Source organism: Rattus norvegicus, chromosome 2, assembly GCF_021556685.1.
Source record: "Rattus norvegicus strain SHRSP/BbbUtx chromosome 2, alternate assembly SHRSP_T2T, whole genome shotgun sequence".
In the NCBI taxonomy this organism is placed as follows: domain Eukaryota; kingdom Metazoa; phylum Chordata; class Mammalia; order Rodentia; family Muridae; genus Rattus; species Rattus norvegicus.
In genome coordinates, this window is record NC_141535.1 from 192,511,865 (window position 1) to 192,530,993 (window position 19,129).

General features: G+C 37.3%; 1 protein-coding gene across 2 annotated transcripts in view; it reads right to left on the reverse strand.

Moving 5' to 3' along the window:
* Positions 1-12,695, reverse strand: part of Sycp1 (synaptonemal complex protein 1) — a 141,941-nt gene extending 129,246 nt beyond the window's left edge. The window contains 9 exon segments of one of the 2 annotated variants that reach the window (NM_012810.3): positions 1,844-1,902; positions 5,357-5,430; positions 7,257-7,324; positions 8,306-8,470; positions 9,619-9,675; positions 10,001-10,044; positions 10,202-10,286; positions 12,195-12,307; positions 12,592-12,681. In NM_012810.3, the coding sequence (NP_036942.2) occupies positions 1,844-1,902; positions 5,357-5,430; positions 7,257-7,324; positions 8,306-8,470; positions 9,619-9,675; positions 10,001-10,044; positions 10,202-10,241 (507 nt within the window). In that variant the 5' untranslated portion in view covers positions 10,242-10,286; positions 12,195-12,307; positions 12,592-12,681. 2 annotated transcript variants of the gene reach the window in all.
* Between the last annotated feature and the right edge of the window lie 6,434 nt (positions 12,696-19,129).

Consider the following 19,129-nt stretch of genomic DNA (forward strand, 5'->3'; position numbering starts at 1 on the left):
TTCACCACTAATGTGAGGCAGTCCCACAAAAATTCAAATATGTATTTGCATCACCTGGTAGAATGCATTTGCTCAGCATTCAATAAATCTTGCTTTGTAAAATCAAATTATTTTTCATTCATTCATCCACTAAATATTAACTGAGTGTCTATTATGTGTCTGAACTTATTTTAGGATATAAACTTTAGGATACAGCACAAAATCTAGAAATTTGACATTGAATATGAGAAAATAGTGTGCATGCATATAAAATAAGCTTGAATATCAAATAACTGTAATATAGTTTTAAATATTCTTCATAAAAGTTAAATGAGGGGTTGGGGATTTAGCTCAGTGGTAGAGCGCTTGCCTAGCAAGCACAAGGCCCTGGGTTCGGTCCTCAGCTCCAGAAAAAAGAAGAGGAAGAGGAAGAGGAGGAGGAGGAGGAGGAAGAGGAGGAGGAAGAAGAGGAAGAGGAGGAGGAGGAAGAGGAGTAGTTAAATGAAATAGAGAATAGTTGAATAAAAATGTTTGGTACAATTAAAAGAGAAAATAAATAAATTAAATAGTACAACTAAAAGGGAAAATATTCACAAGCATACATAAGCATACATAAGAGCATAAATATAAAAGTTCTGGGGAAAAAAAAACAGTATTAAAGTCGGAAAGTATTTGATAACACAAGAAACAGAAAACAGAAAAGGACCAGGCAGGGTGGTGCAGGCCTTTAATCCTAGCACTCACGGGAGACAGGACTATCGAGTTCAAGGACAGCCTGGTTTACAAAATGAGTTCCAGAACGGCCAGGGCTATACAGAGAAACTCTGCCTCAGAGAAAGAGAGAGAGAGAGAGAGAGAGAGAGAGAGAGAGAGAGAGAGAGAGAGAGAGAGAGAGAGAGAGATTGACTGATTTAGAGAGAGGGGAGGGAGAGAGAGAGAGGGAAGAAGGAGGGAAAGAGGGAGGGAGGGAAGGAAGGAGGGAGGGAGGGGAAAAAACAAAAAAACTATAGCAGAAATTGTTGAAACACATAAAAAAACTATGCTATCTTCAGTGGTACAAAACAACAAACGTAAGCAGAAACAAAATACAGATTAGCAATACCCACCTTTTTTTAATTAATAGTTATATGTCACAGTGTGCTGTCCCTACCCACATGGTCAATAAATGTTTAACAAGTTAAACTATATTACTAACATGTCAATTTGAGCGGTATTATGGAGTTGGAGAGATGACTCTACAATGAAATCACTTGCCATATAGCAAGAGAACCAGAGATTGAATCCCTAAAATCTATGTAAATCCTGAGTGAGAGTGGTGGCCTGCCTGAAAGGCAGAGACAGGAGATCCCTGAAGCAAGCTGGCTAGAAAGCTCAGCCGTATCAGCAAGACCTAGGTTTGGTTGAGATACCCTTGTTTCAATAGATAAAGTGGTAAGGCACTAAAAGAAAATTCCTGATATCAACCTTAGGCACCCATAGCCATGCACCCATACATGCATAGCCATGCACTCATACTCATGTGAACACACATACACACAAATATAAAAAAGGGGGTGAGGAAGCTATTACAATTCCACATATGACCCCAGTCATCAGAATGCTGAGGCCTGAAGACAACGAGCCTAGACTATATAATAAGACCATGTCTTATATCCCCTCTCCAAAAAAGGGCTACTATATATAAAACATAAGTATTCATAGTTTAGAATCTTAAGAATTTTACTGGTGATTTAATTATGCATCAATAAACAATTTTATTTATTGCAATTTATAGCAATTTCAGTTGACAAAACCTTTGTAGCTCTCACTCCTTCTGCCTAAAAATTCTTTTACTTAAAATAATCATATTTTCACTAACACTTACCTCAATGTTATTATTTAGATCCACATAAACTTGTCTGGTTTCTTCTCGCTCATATTCATCTGTAATTATTATTTAAAAACTTCAAAACTAAATTTTAAAATATAACATCAACAAGACAATACTTATCTCAGAAAACATAAAAATGCTTAAAATTCTGTAGTTATTCTGAGGTAAATTCAGTTCTGAGTTTCTAAAAATAGCATCAGAAATAGTCTGAGTTTTGATCTGTTATGCAAGAAGCTTGAAAGTTTCCATTCCATAAACAATAAAGAAGATAAACTGAAAATTCTCTGACCCAAAAGAAGCAAGGTCACAGAGCAAGCAACAACCTTCAAAATTAGAGACATGAGAAGGCAAAACCACATTTACCACTTATCTGAGCAGAAAGACCAGGACCAAAAAAAAATTCAGAAATCAGAGCCAGCATTCAAAAAAAAAAAAAAAGCCAAAATACTTAAACTGTAACTGGCATTGCTAGACACTCAACGTGGATTAATCTGAGTAGGCACAACACCCTTATACGTTTAACTTCTTAAATTTTTCCTAGGTTCAAAGATAATTCTCATGTTCCAAAAAGAGGAAGCAAATAGAGACTATTTAAAATACATTAAGGCATCCTGTTCTTAATAGAGCTTTCCCATGGAAGAAACTATTTAAACTAGGGCAAAAAGTATAAACTGACAGACCTGGAGTAGAAAAGAGAACCAATTCCAGCCTACCATATAGAAGAATAAAAAGATATTGTTTAACCCTTCTCTAGACTACCATATAGGAGAAGAAAAGGAAGGAAATAAAGTGAGGGGAAAGGAAAGGAATAAAAGGGGGAAGAAGGCAAGAAGGAAAGGAGAAAGATAAGAGAGAAGGCTAAAAGGCAAACTCCAGCACACACTAGCTATTTTGCATCATATCCCACCTAAAGAGAAGAAAAATACTTGAAAGTTCATAATTTGTAGGCAAGTATTTACAAAAAAATTGAGGCCTAATCATAGGTCTACAGAATATATCCTACACTTCTCCCTATCGTCTATACAACATCACCCTTTCTAAAGCCTAATTTATACTAGTTCCATGTCCAGCTATAAAATAGTAAGAAAAAAAACCACAGAGCACACATCAGAACAAGGATTAAACAGGGCAGAGATGACAGGAATTACCTATAAACATAAAAAAATAATAAAAATTTTAGGAAGGGTAGGGAGGGGAACACCCATATAGAACGGGAGGGGGAGAGGCTAGGGGGATAGTGGCCCAGAAACCGGAAAAGGGAATAACAATTGAAATGTAAATAAGAAATACCTGAGTTAATAAAGATGGAGAAAAAATTTTAATGAAAATTAAGGAGAAATTTTCAGGAAAAAACAGCAGAATTGTGATAAAAGTTGTAAAAGATAAAATATATGCATACAGAAACACTAAAAGAAAAAAGGAACAAAAGGACTATTTCTGACACTAACAGTTAATAATTTCCCCAAATTCAGACATTGAACTACATATCCAGGAGATTCAGGGAACAAAAGCAGGATAAACACCAAAAGAGAAAAAAAATTGTATCTAATTCTATCATGTTCAACCTAAATGAAACCAAAGATAAACTAAAAGGAAAAATACCAATGAAGAAACAAAGAATTATAAAATAAATAAAAATATAAAAACAAATAATATATGAAAGTAAATAAAAACATTTTTATTTGTAAGGCTCAGATCAGAAAACAGAGGCCCAATGATAGTCACCTTGCACTACATGGTGAATCAGAGCAATCAACTCCCAAAAGTTGTCCTCTGACCTCCACAAATATGCCATAGTACACATATGCACACGCGCGCACACACACACACACACTAAATAAATGTAATTTAACATTTTAAACTTTCTCTAAACAAAGTGAGAAAATTTACTGTCAGTACACAAGTTTCAAAAATGTTACAAGTTCTTTAGAGAGAAAGAAGTAGCATAGGTAAGAAATCCAGATCTGCGTAAAGAACAAGCATCAAAGAAGGAATACATGAATGTAAGTTTTTTAAAAATTCTTCAGTACTAGGATCAAACACAGGGCCTTAAGCATGCTAGACAAGTTCTCTACCACTAAGCTACATTCACAGTCCTTCACTTTTTTAAAACAAGGTCTCACTACATAGCTCACGCTGGCCTTGCTACCTCCCAAGTCCTGCAATTAGAGGCATGTGCCCCCATGCTAGTCTTGTACCCATATTCTTACTTGGTCCAACATGTAATCCATGTAAGTTTTACTGAATGAGTCAATGAGTGAGGGGTAAGTGAATGTGAAGGCCTAGAACATGACTACGTACCACTGGTAACCTGCCCATTTAGACTACACTGATTTTGGTTTTGTTTTCCTTTAATAACAAATTAACCTAAGCTTGTTGCAGCTGTTTTACATTATAAACTTTAATTTCTACAAGAGTCAAAACAAAATATTATACAGCTATACAAAAATAGTTTCTTTCTTTATATCCTTACTATAGAAGGAACGTTACTATGATAACAATGCTTTCTTCTGGAATATCTCTGAAGGACTTGCCTCAGGCTATTTTAAAGCTAACTTTATTTAATATGAAAGCACATTTTTAAAAAGAAACCTAAAATATAGTCTAGAAAATTTAAAAAGCAGTAATGTAGGCTGGAGAGATGGCTCAGAGATTAAGAGCACTGACAGAGGTCCTGGTTCAAATCCCAGCAACCACATGGTGGCTCACAACCATCTGTAATGGGATCGGATGCCCTCTTCTGGCGTGTCTGAAGACAGCTGCAGTGTACTTACATACAATAAATAAATCTTTAAGAAATAAATAAATAAAAAGCAGTAATGCTTGCTTATTATCCAAGTATTATATAATTAATATGTGATATACTTTTACACAACTAGCAATGCAAACTTGTTTACAGCAACATTACTACAAATTTGTGTCTAGAGTGTTACAAAGGATCCATTGCTAGATGAAAATTTTCAACTCTTTATATTTTATGGTACCAATGCCCTGTGTGTACTCTATTATTGACCTTAATGTAGTTATAAAATGTATTACTATACCATGTCTACCCCCCCCACAGCACTATTATTTCCTATTACAGACATGGCTATATATCTTATTCTAGTTCTAGTTCTAGACAGAAAAGAGGACACTTTAAGTCAGATGATGATGGCTCATACCTTTAACCCCAATACTTAGGAGGCAGGGGCATGAGGATCTCTGAGTTCAAGGCCAACCTGGTCTATAGTTAGTACCAAGACAGCCAGGGCTAGAGAAACCATGTTTCAAAAAAAATCACAGTTTAATGAGTGAAACGAATATTAACTGCAAATATATGTACTTCTTGACATTTATTACCTTTCAAAAAGAAAAACTTAGCCACTACTTACATAAGTAAGGTCTGAGATACATAAAGTTCATCAAAATCAAAAGTCCAAAAACTGAGAAGGCAGATTCTCCTCCTGCCTTCACCATTAAATGAATAAATTGATAAAAACCACATAAAATAAGAAAGATACCTACATTTACTTGTCTTTTCTGCAGATCTAGCACAGGTTTCCTTGAGTAAATTACACCAATGTCTTGTAGCATTATTCCTGAAAAAAAATAAGTTTCCTTAAGTGTAATCTGATCTGAAAGCAAAAATCATACATGAAAGTTGAGACATGCAGTTCAGAAATTTTTAAACATTAATTTTGTATGTACTGTATATCACTCAGTAGCAATCAAGTAGAGATTGTACTATTGGCAAATCACTTAACTGCTTTTCTCCTCTAAGTAAAAGGGACAGCCCCTTCCCAGTCTCTACCAAATTACTATTGCTGTGAATACCCTCTCAGAAAAAAATTCCAGATTTGTCTAGGGGAAGTGATAAGAAGTGTACAGGGATAAACTTTTCATTTACTAATTATTCCTAAACTGTTTTTGATGCCTGTTCTAGTTTGAGTTCTATTGCTGTGATATACCATAACTAAAACCAACTAGAAAAAGAGTTTGACCTACAAGTCCTGATCACATTCAATCACTGAGGGAAATCAGAGAAGGAACCCAAGCAAGCAGGAAACATGGAGCAATGCTGATTTACTAGCTTGCTCCTCATGGCTTAGTCAGCCTGCTTCCTTTAACAGCTGAGACTGCCTATCCAGAATGGCAATGCCCATAGTGGCTAGGCCCTCCCACATCAATAATCAATCGAAAAGATGTACCAGACTTGCCCACACACAATTCAATCTGCTAGAGGCTCCCTCATCCAAGATGACTCAAGCTTCTAACAGACTTTAAAAAAAAAAAAGGAAAGAAAAGAAAAAAGCATAATGCCTAACTTTCAAAACCAAAAGGTTAATTTTCTCAGTAGATATTACTCATTGTGTGAATAAGATCTCTATCTGTAATAATTTACTATTATAAAGAACAATTCAGTTTAATTTTACAGTACAAATGAATTATTACATCCCAAAAGGATTTTTTTAAAAAAGACATTTGAGAGGGAAAAGCAATTCCAAATTGAGCTGACTCTTTAAGTGTTGCTTCCAGTGTTGGTAGGAGGACAATATGCCAAGGTAGTTCTAGATACCAAGTTTTCAGGCTTCTTTTTTGATCTCAGGAAATGATTCTTCCTGACACCTGACATTTTAGAAAGTGAGAAGTTATTCATCATTAGCCAGCTTGCTAAATCTAAAAAGGTAAAATGGGTATACTTCCTTTTTTTCCATAACATTAATGCCATGACCTGATGGCTTAGTCCTCGAAATCTAACTGAAGTGGCAAAGAAATTAAGAAAGGACACACAAATATTTGAAATATACCATATAAATAATATAGGTCGTATATTTCATATACTTTGTATATTATATATATTACATAATGTAACAATTACATATTACAAAAGTATGTTGTTCTATTATACATTATATGTAATTACATAGTTATATGGTTATAAAATGTTATATTGTATATATGTAATAATATGAAATTATTTAATAAACTTAATAAATGCATGTACAACACACTAGGAGGAGCTAGTTAGTCTTGGTAGGAGGACTCCATAGGGGAGCAGTCTCAGGTATCAATCATATAGGAGGAAGAAGCTCAGTTACCAGTGTTTAAACACAGTAGTCAAACATTCATAGACATTCTTACTTGCATACAGTTAACATTCTCTCTTAGACCAGAGGAAAGCTTTGTTATCCCTCACGCCTAACCCTGGGAAGGCTTTGCCATGCTCGAGGGTCTAAGGCTTAGCTAACATCAAATAATACACATTCATTTAGGACTTCATCCACTCCCTCCACAATCACTCAGGGCTTTCTAGGCTCCCCAAACACTCAGATAGAAACTATTATTGCTATGATATATAGCACAAAGAAAGGACTCAACAAATAAAAACTATTTTAATAAATTTGGAAGTAAAATTACTACTTACTCCTTGATTAAATCTTTATTTTCTTGAATTTCTTCTTCTAATTTCAAGCTTACTTTTTCATTTTCAAACTAATTTATAAAATAAAGTAAGTTAATTACATTTCATTTAAAAATAAGTGAGCATAGAGTATAATCATTAAGCAAGTTATCTTTATTAGCATGTTATTATACAAATTCTACAAGATTATTTTCTTTCCACATAAAAGGAAAATTTTTGTTATAGATTATGAATTTTCCATAAAAATATGAGTCTCTCTTGGGAGGTGGAGGCATGAAATCAGGAGTCTGGGCAGAGCCTGAGCTACACAAGACTAAACCCATCTCAAGAAAGGAAAAGGTGGTACAAAATGGCTCAGCCAATTAAGACATGTACTATTATCCCTAGCGATCTGAGCTCAATCATCAGAACCTACATGATACAGGCAGAAGACTGAATTCTAGAAGTTGTCCTCTAACCTGAACACACACACACATTCATACACTAAATAATGTAAAAAGGGAGGGACTAACCTTTCACTTTCATCAGCTTAAAATTTCTGAATGACCAGTAAAAGAATTCAATAATATTTAGAGACTATTATCTCTACTACTACTGAAGTGTATTAGCTGCTTGTACTTTGACTTTTTTCTCAGTTATGCTATAATAGAACTAAACAGTTTCAAAGTTTTATAAATACATTCTGATATATACACATCGAGTTAAAACATCAATAATAGGACTTAATAAATTTTAAACTTTTTTAATGAATGAATGTGACTAAATTTGTCATTATCTAATTATTTCCTTAATCATTTTCATGGAATTTTATGGAATTTGTCCTGTATCCATTCCTGAATCTGACCAGTAACGTTTATTAGTGAAATTTCAAAAAGCCTTGTTCCCAAATATCTGCCACATAAACAAAATTAACCCAATTAACATTGAATTTATTCTATTTCCAACAGTACTGTGCTAATGTTTACTGTGTGCCATATTTTTATCTTTTTTCTTTTATTTTTTATTCAAATAGTATTTATCTGCCATATTTACAATTCAAAACATCATTATACCTGAAGTTCCTGAATGGCTTTTCGCTGGGCTTCAATTATCTTTCTGTTTTCTTGCAACTTATTTTCTTTCTGCTTCAGTTCAGACTCTATGCTCACTTTCCACTTTTTTATCTTTTCAGCCTCTTTATACAGCTTTGAGTACAGTCTGCTCATTGGCTCTGAATTCTACTTAAATGGATTTCCAAAAGTTAATTGTCTAAATTTTAATGTAACTAACAATAGTTACCTACCACATACATATATACTAATGGTGACAAATTGTGTATTCAATTTATACTGTAGCAAGATTAACTTTCATAGTATCAAGACATCATATGATACTTTGCTAAAATTACTGAATAAAATCAAGACTGAAAAATGCTAAAGTTCAAAACAACTTAAGTCAGTAAGAGAAGCTGACTCAGTAACAGCTAAAATGCATCACTCCATAGGAGATATTTAAATGTTAACAACTGTCTTAAAGCACTTCCTTTAGAGAAATCATTTGAGAATTAAAAGTATAGTAAGAATATGACAAGAAAATAGCTAACAAATACTTTTCAATTAACCTGAGGTTTTAGATTTCTTGCCTTTTTTATCCACATCACATTATAACTGCCAGAGAAACTTAGGTTTGCTTTTCCTGTTGGAGCTGGGGAGCTAACTCAGGGCATCTCACATGCTAAACAAATAACATAACTCTAACATGAAGGTATAACTCAAGTCGTACTTGAAAAATAAACTGATATCTGATTGCATTTAACCTGTTACCAAAATATAAACTGGTTCCATTTTTTTTTATTTTACAACACTATTAACCCTTGCGATAGACATACAGCACTTATCAGGCCCTGAAATTTCCCTTAATTTATAAGATACTCTGTAAGAATGATTCTTATAATACAAAAACTATGCCATATTCTATAAATAAATTTCCTATACAATAAAACAGAAAATGACAATTTTATCTATTAAAAGATTATTTTTGTAAAGTGCTGGCCTTTCCACATATCTATCTCTATTCCTCTAGTTTTAATTTTTTTATTTAAAATTTAATTTCCTCAAAAGAATTGTTTCCTTTTACCTAGGAAAATACAAAAGTTTAGCACTTCAAATACTCTAAGAGGGAAACTGTCTGGAGTGTGGCTACAAACCTTGTTGTAGAATAGCTGCCACTTTAGAGGGTGAGGTTCTGCTTTAGTCCCCAGAGTCACCAAAACATTGACTTCAAAGAATATATTTTAAATCAGTAACCAATATGAATACTTTGGGAACTTAAAAAGGTATATTCAAATAATAAATGAAATTCCAGTAACAAGAAGGAAATATCTGACCTCAAAATCAGAGTCATTTACTCCTTCCTGATAGTGGCAACTGCCAGAATTTGCAACCTAAAAACAAAAACAAACCTTTAAGATTATATTTTTAAAACAAATGACAATTAAGTACACCAGACTACTAGCAAAATGGTTCCAAGACTAACAATGATGGCCACAATGATAACCTGACTTGAGTCCAGGTCTATAAGTTGTAGTATGACCTCCACACATATATCATGTTATGTGCACACCCACATATATACAAATATACAGAAGCACATATACACATAAATGTATTAAGAACTAAATTACATAAAACTACTAATCCCACAACTACCAATTTTTTTCTTCAAATAATTCAATCTCTAACAGATTGTACTGACACATTCTTACTAACCTGTTCAAGCATGGGCAAAATGCTAAGTTTTTGAAAAGCGGGATCTGTAAAACAAGAAAATGTTACTAAATAAGAGAACATTATTTTATATTATTGTATTAAGCTGAATGTCAAGAGTATTAGTGAAATACTTGTGTTGTATAACTGGCAATGTGTACAACAAATGTTTCCATGAAAGTTTACATATTTGTGCAAACCTACCTGTATCAATGTTTTCCCGATTTTTTGATAGACTGGACATTGTCAATGGAACACCAAAATCACCTTCTGTGCATTTGTTGACAGTCTAGAAATACAAAGAGGTTCTTTAAATATTCTGCTCAATACCACTTTCATACCTGTGTAATATACAAATGTAGTATTCAATATCTAAAGTCACTGTAATTATAAATCTTTTCATCTATGGTGTTTAAAATATCAAATACTTCCACTAAGCAAACAAAGCAACAATTTTAATTATTTCCTCTAGTAAGATGGACTACACTACAGATTACATACAGAAGCTTTGTAGATATTCTAGATTAGTAATTTCAATACTATATGGTTTCCTTCAATCTCCCTCAACCAAACTGAGATCTTCACAAATCAAATATCAGTGATATGTCTTGGCTACAGCAGAAATTATCTGCAGCAAGTAAAATTAAAATATTAGCTGTATATCATTTCCATAGAAAGTATCACTTAAAATTTAAATAATTTAAAAAGCTGTTTCACCTGAGAAATCTTGCATAATTCTTTTCAATTAAAATTTTACTAAATAAATGAATTTCCCTCTTACCCTATCTACTAAGATGCTCAGTCACAATATTAATTACTACCCACATATAGCCATTTGTCCAAAGAGACTTAATTTTCCTTGGTAAAATCCATGCCCTTCTCTTATTTTTCTCCTTATAAATTGCCTCAAATCCTGAGAGACATACTCTTCAGTAGTACAGCCGCTGGGTAAGAGCTCCTGCTGCAGTAAGCCACTCTAGTGAAACACACTGGATCACTCACACACACAAAAGAAACATCAAAGTAGAAGGGGCTAGTTGGGAAGGGAAGAAATTAGTGGGAGGAGAATGAGAGGAGAATGGAAATTCTTAAATATAGTATTCAGGGCTGTATTCAGGGCTGGAGGGATGGCTCAGAGGTTAAGAGCACTGACTGCTCTTCCAGAGGTCCTGAGTTCAAATCCCAGCACCCACATGGTGGATCCCAACCATCTGCAATGGAATCTGATGCCCTCTTCTGGTGTGTCTGAAGACAGTTACAGTGTACTCATATAAATAAAATACATCTTTTTAAAAAATTAGATATAGTATTCAATATCACTGATACTCAACAGTGTTAATATTAAAATACATTTTAAGCATATATATACATACATACCCACATATATATGTATATGTGTGTATATGTGTACACATATACGTAGATATACATGTGCATATATATATGCATGTATGTATAAATATTCACATATACATACATACATACAATGACTTAAAAATAAGCCACTGTAATTATAAACCTTTTGAATTACATTGTGTTTAAAGTATAATTTACATACATGAAAATGTCATAATGAACCCATTACATACAATTAATATGTTAATAGAAACATTAAAAAGTTTCAAATTATTTAAGCAGAGAGATAATTTAAATAAGCAAATCCTATTTATGTAGTTTTACAGCAACAGTTCTTTTAAATATTTTGAGTGTGCATGCATGCGTGCATGCATGTGCGTGTATGGTTTTACCAGAAGAAATGCTATCAAAGACCCAGCCCTGCGAGTGCAGAAGTACTGGGAGCTGTATGTGCTCTTGGGGACAGAGCGATTTCTCCAGCCCAGCGTGGATCTTTACCAGAATCGCTTTGAAATAACTCTTTTAAACTTTGAGTGTTGTCAACATACCGTAAGGCCTGTAATTCTGGGGGCCGGGGTGGGGGGAAGTCATTCAAACTGTTAGGGTCTAGCAGCTATTACGGTAGCATTACAAAGTGAAAGGGCATGCTTTTCTCATTAGCATCTATCTCTGTGTGTCTCTGTGGACTCGCGGCCGTGCCGTGGTGTGGAAGTCAGAACAACCTGCAGAGTTGCTTCTTGCCCTTGACCACGCGGGTTCTGGGGATGGACCTCGGTCTTCGTGCCTTTCCCCAGTCCTCTCCCGGGTCCAGGCACTGTTAAAGGAGCACATGCAAACTGACCTTGAAGTAGTTGGAGTCTCCTCCCGCCGTCTGAGGTTTCACAGCCGACACTTGACTGCTGCTCAGTCTCGGTGGGACGAACAACGTGAAGGGCTTCTGCTTCTCCATGGCGCCTACCGGGCCTCAGGGGAAGGGAAGAGTTCACACGGCTTGGTGAGTAAGGCTGAAGCACAGTGGGGTCCAGCGTCCGTGTGTCACCCCACGGCGCCTGTGGCCTGCGCGGTCCCGCCATCTCCCCACTCACAGGCCCAGCCAGAACCTCGAAGGCCGCCTGCGACAGCCTGAGGCCCAGGCCCTGGCCTCCCTGGCCCGAGAAGCCCGCGAAGCCAAGCACCCGGACATGCGTGACAGAGCTGCGCACGTGGGCCCTGGCCCCGGAAACCCTCCACACCCTCACCGATGGCAGGCTCCGTGCCCGCGAGCGCTTCTTTATGAAGACATCGAATGGAACTGAGAGCTTCTGCCTCAGAACCTCCTAGAAGCCCGAGAACACGCCCGACTGGGCAGCTGGGCTGTACTGGCTAAATTTAACCGTTGATCCAGCTGGCCGGGATCTCGTGCACACTTCTCGCGGGATTTCCCTTCCCACGGGGCCGAGTTCTGATTCTCCACCAACTCTGCAGTCAGAATTGTCAGAGGACTCTGGGAAAGCTTTCCTGGCTGGTGCTCAGACAAAAGAGCTGAGGCGCTCACAACCTTAACGTCCAACTATCACATTGGCTTATAGCCATTTAAAGGAGTCTCATTTCTTTCCTTCTTTCTTTTTTTAATGATTTATTACTTTCTGGTTTGTGTTATTGAGTATTTCGTGTGAATGTATGTGCGTACACATGTGCACCACGTGCAGTGTCCTGGGCGGCCATAACGGGGAGTAGGATCCCTTGGAATCGGAGTTACAGATGGTTGTTAGTTGTCCTGTGGATGCTGGGAACCAAACATGAGTCCTCTGCTACAGCCCATAAACCCCATAAAAAGGGGACCCGAACGAGTCCTCTGCTACAGCCGTGAGCCCCTACAGAGTCATTTCTAAGAAAACTGAGGATGCTGGGTGCTAAAGATGGCTCAGGGAGTCTGTAGAGCTTCCCAGAACCTGTATGTGTTTGTAACTGCTTTTCTGTGGCTACACAATATCCACGACTACAGACAAAGCAGTGGCGCTGTCTGTGAATCTTAATGAGACTAGGAAGTAGGATACACGTGTGTGTGTGTGTGTGTGTGTGTGTGTGTGTGTGTGTGTGTGTGTGTGTGTGTGTGTGTGTGTGCTGGGTGGGAAAATGGAAAGTGCTGAGGCTGGACATAAAAAGAGATGAAGGCTAAAACCGTGGTTGGGGGCAAGGGCATGTTTTGGACTTTACAGATGTGGATCATGAAATTTTGAGCATCAAGGTTAGCATGATCATGTTTGGAACAAACTTCTTAGTATGAAGAATGCTTCCGGTTTATGGAATGAGCCCGTTTTAATACCTAGGACAAGATGTAAGGATCTGAATGATCGATCACAGGGATGGTGGAGATGAAGTCTCAGCTGGTCAGAAGGTCAACTTAGTGTGTTTTAACTTAAGTGAAAGGGAAAGAAATCAAAGGAACAGACTTGGCTAACTAGATATATCATCGTTGTAGTCTTGAGACGGATGCCATGACCCAACTCTCCCCAAGGCACAGATAGCCTTTCTTTTGGGCTGACTCTACTTCATGCCTGCAATTTCTCCCAGCAGATGCCTCTCACAGTCCTGGCATCTCCAACCATGCTGGAGTCTCCATTATAACCTAGGCTTGACCTTCATGGATTCATACAGTGACCTCCAGGACCTCCTTGCAAGGAATCAGACCCTTCTATGCATTGCCTGACTTCAGTGGTCAGTACACTTTTCATAACCCCTCGTTCTTGCTTCTAGCCTGCTTGCAAAATCAGCGCTGACTTCCAAGTTCTGTCACCATCTGAAGACATAAGCTGGCCTCTTAGACTGCAACTACAGCATCCTCTATCTGCCTTCAAAGCCAAATCTAGGGAAACACTTGTTTAGGAGGTTTTTTCAGACAGGGAGTCCTGCAGAGAACCCATTCGTTCAGGTCCATTCTCAATTCACTCTCTCCTTCCAAATGAATGTGGGTTTTTTTGAAAGCTAGAGTCCTCAGTGTATCAGTCATTGATCCTAAGGAGCCTCTCCATTTTGAAAGCCTCTCTTAAACTGCAGTAATATTTGTAACATGTATACCCTTCTATCTGCCACTTTAAGCCTGATCAAGATCCTTTCCACCCACAAAACTGCACATTTTTTTCAAATCTTTCTGCTCAGTTGCTGTAAACACTGCTTAAAAGCAGTAAGTAATAACTACCACAGCCCAATACATGCTATCTTGAAATGACTTTTACCAAACTAGCCTATTATTATTGTTGTTATTATTATTTCTTTTTATTTAAACCTCAATTTCCCAGGATATGGAAATAATGTAGCCAGGTTCTTTGCCAGAATGTCACAAAAATGGTCTCTAGTCCAATTTTTTTTTTAATTTTTTTTTATTAACTTGAGTATTTCTTATATACATTTCGAGTGTTATTCCCTTTCCCATTTCCGGGCAAACATCCCCCTCCCCGCTCTCCTTCCTTATGGGTGTTCCCCTCCCAACCCTCCCCCCATTGCCGCCCTCCCCCCACCAGTCTAGTTCACTGGGGGTTCAGTCTTAGCAGGACCCAGGGCTTCCCCTTCCACTGGTGCTCTTACTAGGATATTCATTGCTACCTATGGGGTCAGAGTCCAGAGTCAGTCCATGTATAGTCTTTAGGTAGTGGCTTAGTACCTGGAAGCTCTGGTTGCTTGACATTGTTGTACATATGGGGTCTCGAGCCCCTTCAAGCTCTTCCAGTTCTTTCTCTGATTCCTTCAACGGGGGACCTATTCTCAGTTCAGTGGTTTGCTGCTGGCATTCGCCTCTGTATTTGCTGTATTCTGGCTGTGTCTCTCAGGAGCGATCTACATCCGGCTCCTGTCGGTCTGCACTTCTTTGCTTCATCCATCTTGTCTAATTGGGTGGCTGTATATGTATGGGCCACATGTGGGGCAGGTTCTGAATGGGTGTTCCTTCAGTCTCTGTTTTAATCTTTGCCTCTCCCTTCCCTGCCAAGGGTATTCTTTTTCCTCATTTAAAGAAGGAGTGAAGCATTCACATTTTGATCATCCGTCTTGAGTTTCGTTTGTTCTAGGGATCTAGGGTAATTCAAGCATTTGGGCTAATATCCACTTATCAATGAGTGCATACCATGTATGTCTTTCTGTGATTGGGTTAGCTCACTCAGGATGATATTTTCCAGTTCCAACCATTTGCCTACGAATTTCATAAACTCGTTGTTTTTGATGGCTGAGTAATATTCCATTGTGTAGATGTACCACATTTTCTGTATCCATTCCTCTGTTGAAGGGCATCTGGGTTCTTTCCAGCTTCTGGCTATTATAAATAAGGCTGCAATGAACATAGTGGAGCACGTGTCTTTTTTATATGTTGGGGCATCTTTTGGGTATATGCCCAAGAGAGGTATGGCTGGATCCTCAGGCAGTTCAATGTCCAATTTTCTGAGGAACCTCCAGACTGATTTCCAGAATGGTTTTACCAGTCTGCAATCCCACCAACAATGGAGGAGTGTTCCTCTTTCTCCACATCCTCGCCAGCATCTGCTGTCACCTGAGTTTTTGATCTTAGCCATTCTCACTGGTGTGAGGTGAAATCTCAGGGTTGTTTTGATTTGCATTTCCCTTATGACTAAAGATGTTGAACATTTCTTTAGGTGTTTCTCAGCCATTCGGCATTCCTCAGCTGTGAATTCTTTGTTTAGCTCTGAACCCCATTTTTTAATAGGGTTATTTGTTTCCCTGCGGTCTAACTTCTTGAGTTCTTTGTATATTTTGGATATAAGGCCTCTATCTGTTGTAGGATTGGTAAAGATCTTTTCCCAATCTGTTGGTTGCCGTTTTGTCCTAACCACAGTGTCCTTTGCCTGACAGAAGCTTTGCAGTTTTATGAGATCCCATTTGTCGATTCTTGATCTTAGAGCATAAGCCATTGGTGTTTTGTTCAGGAAATTTTTTCCAGTGCCCATGTGTTCCAGATGCTTCCCTAGTTTTTCTTCTATTAGTTTGAGTGTGTCTGGTTTGATGTGGAGGTCCTTGATCCACTTGGACTTAAGCTTTGTACAGGGTGATAAGCATGGATCGATCTGCATTCTTCTACATGTTGCCCTCCAGTTGAACCAGCACCATTTGCTGAAAATGCTATCTTTTTTCCATTGGATGGTTTTGGCTCCTTTGTCAAAAATCAAGTGACCATAGGTGTGTGGGTTCATTTCGGGGTCTTCAATTCTATTCCATTGGTCTATCTGTCTGTCTCTGTACCAATACCATGCAGTTTTTATCACTATTGCTCTGTAATACTGCTTAAGTTCAGGGATAGTGATTGCCCTTGAAGTCCTTTTATTGATGAGGATAGCTTTAGCTATCCTGGGTTTTTTGTTATTCCAGATGAATTTGCAAATTGTTCTGTCTAACTCTTTGAAGAATTGGATTGGTATTTTGATGGGGATTGCATTGAATCTGTAGATTGCTTTTGGTAAAATGGCCATTTTTACTATATTAATCCTGCCAATCCATGAGCATGGGAGATCTTTCCATCTTCTGAGGTCTTCTTCAATTTCTTTCCTCAGTGTCTTGAAGTTCTTATTGTACAGATCTTTTACTTGCTTGGTTAAAGTCACACCGAGGTACTTTATATTATTTGGGTCTATTATGAAGGGTGTCGTTTCCCTAATTTCTTTCTCGGCTTGTTTCTCTTTTGTATAGAGGAAGGCAACTGATTTATTTGAGTTAATTTTATACCCAGCCACTTTGCTGAAGTTGTTTATCAGCTTTAGTAGTTCTCTGGTGGAACTTTTGGGATCACTTAAATATACTATCATGTCATCTGCAAATAGTGATATTTTGACCTCTTCTTTTCCGATCTGTATCCCTTTGATCTCCTTTTGTTGTCTGATTGCTCTGGCTAGAACTTCAAGAACTATATTGAATAAGTAGGGAGAGAGTGGGCAGCCTTGTCTAGTCCCTGATTTTAGTGGGATTGCTTCAAGTTTCTCTCCATTTAGTTTAATGTTAGCAACTGGTTTGCTGTATATGGCTTTTACTATGTTTAGGTATGGGCCTTGAATTCCTATTCTTTCCAGGACTTTTATCATGAAGGGGTGTTGAATTTTGTCAAATGCTTTCTCAGCATCTAATGAAATGATCATGTGGTTCTGTTCTTTCAGTTTGTTTATATAATGGATCACGTTGATGGTTTTCCGTATATTAAACCATCCCTGCATGCCTGGGATGAAGCCTACTTGATCATGGTGGATGATTGTTTTGATGTGCTCTTGAATTCGGTTTGCCAGAATTTTATTGAGTATTTTTGCGTCGATATTCATAAGGGAAATTGGTCTGAAGTTCTCTTTCTTTGTTGGGTCTTTGTGTGGTTTAGGTATAAGAGTAATTGTGGCTTCATAGAAGGAATTCGGTAGGGCTCCATCTGTTTCAATTTTGTGGAATAGTTTGGATAATATTGGTATGAGGTCTTCTATGAAGGTTTGATAGAATTCTGCACTAAACCCGTCTGGACCTGGGCTCTTTTTGGTTGGGAGACCTTTAATGACTGCTTCTATTTCCTTAGGAGTTATGGGGTTGTTTAACTGGTTTATCTGTTCCTGATTTAACTTCGATACCTGGTATCTGTCTAGGAAATTGTCCATTTCCTGAAGATTTTCAAATTTTGTTGAATATAGGTTTTTATAGTAAGATCTGATGATTTTTTGAATTTCCTCCGAATCTGTAGTTATGTCTCCCTTTTCATTTCTGATTTTGTTAATTTGGACGCACTCTCTGTGTCCTCTCGTTAGTCTGGCTAAGGGTTTATCTATCTTGTTGATTTTCTCAAAGAACCAACTTTTGGTTCTGTTGATTCTTTCTATGGTCCTTTTTGTTTCTACTTGGTTGATTTCAGCTCTGAGTTTGATTATTTCCTGCCTTCTGCTCCTCCTGGGTGTATTTGCTTCTTTTTGTTCTAGAGCTTTTAGGTGTGCTGTCAAGCTGCTGACATATGCTCTTTCCTGTTTCTTTCTGCAGGCACTCAGCGCTATGAGTTTTCCTCTTAGCACAGCTTTCATTGTGTCCCATAAGTTTGAGTATGTTGTATCTTCATTTTCATTAAATTCTAAAAAGTTTTTAATTTCTTTCTTTATTTCTTCCTTGACCAGGTTATCATTGAGTAGAGCATTGTTCAATTTCCAAGTATATGTGGGCATTCTTCCCTTATTGTTATTGAAGACCAGTTTTAGGCCGTGGTGGTCCGATAGCACGCATGGGATTATTTCTATCTTTCTGTACCTGTTGAGGCCCGTTTTTTGACCAATTATATGGTCAATTTTGGAGAAAGTACCATGAGGAGCTGAGAAGAAGGTATATCCTTTTGCTTTAGGATAGAATGTTCTATAAATATCCGTTAAGTCCATTTGGCTCATGACTTCTCTTAGTCTGTCGACATCACTGTTTAATTTCTGTTTCCATGATCTGTCCATTGATGAGAGTGGGGTGTTGAAATCTCCCACTATTATTGTGTGAGGTGCAATGTGTGTTTTGAGCTTTAGTAAGGTTTCTTTTACATATGTAGGTGCCCTTGTATTTGGGGCATAGATATTTAGGATTGAGAGTTCATCTTGGTGGATTTTTCCTTTGATGAATATGAAGTGTCCTTCCTTATCTTTTTTGATGACTTTTAATTGGAAATTGATTTTATTTGATATTAGAATGGCTACTCCAGCTTGCTTCTTCTGACCATTTGCTTGGAAAGTTGTTTTCCAGCCTTTCACTCTGAGGTAGTGTCTGTCTTTGTCTCTGAGGTGTGTTTCCTGTAGGCAG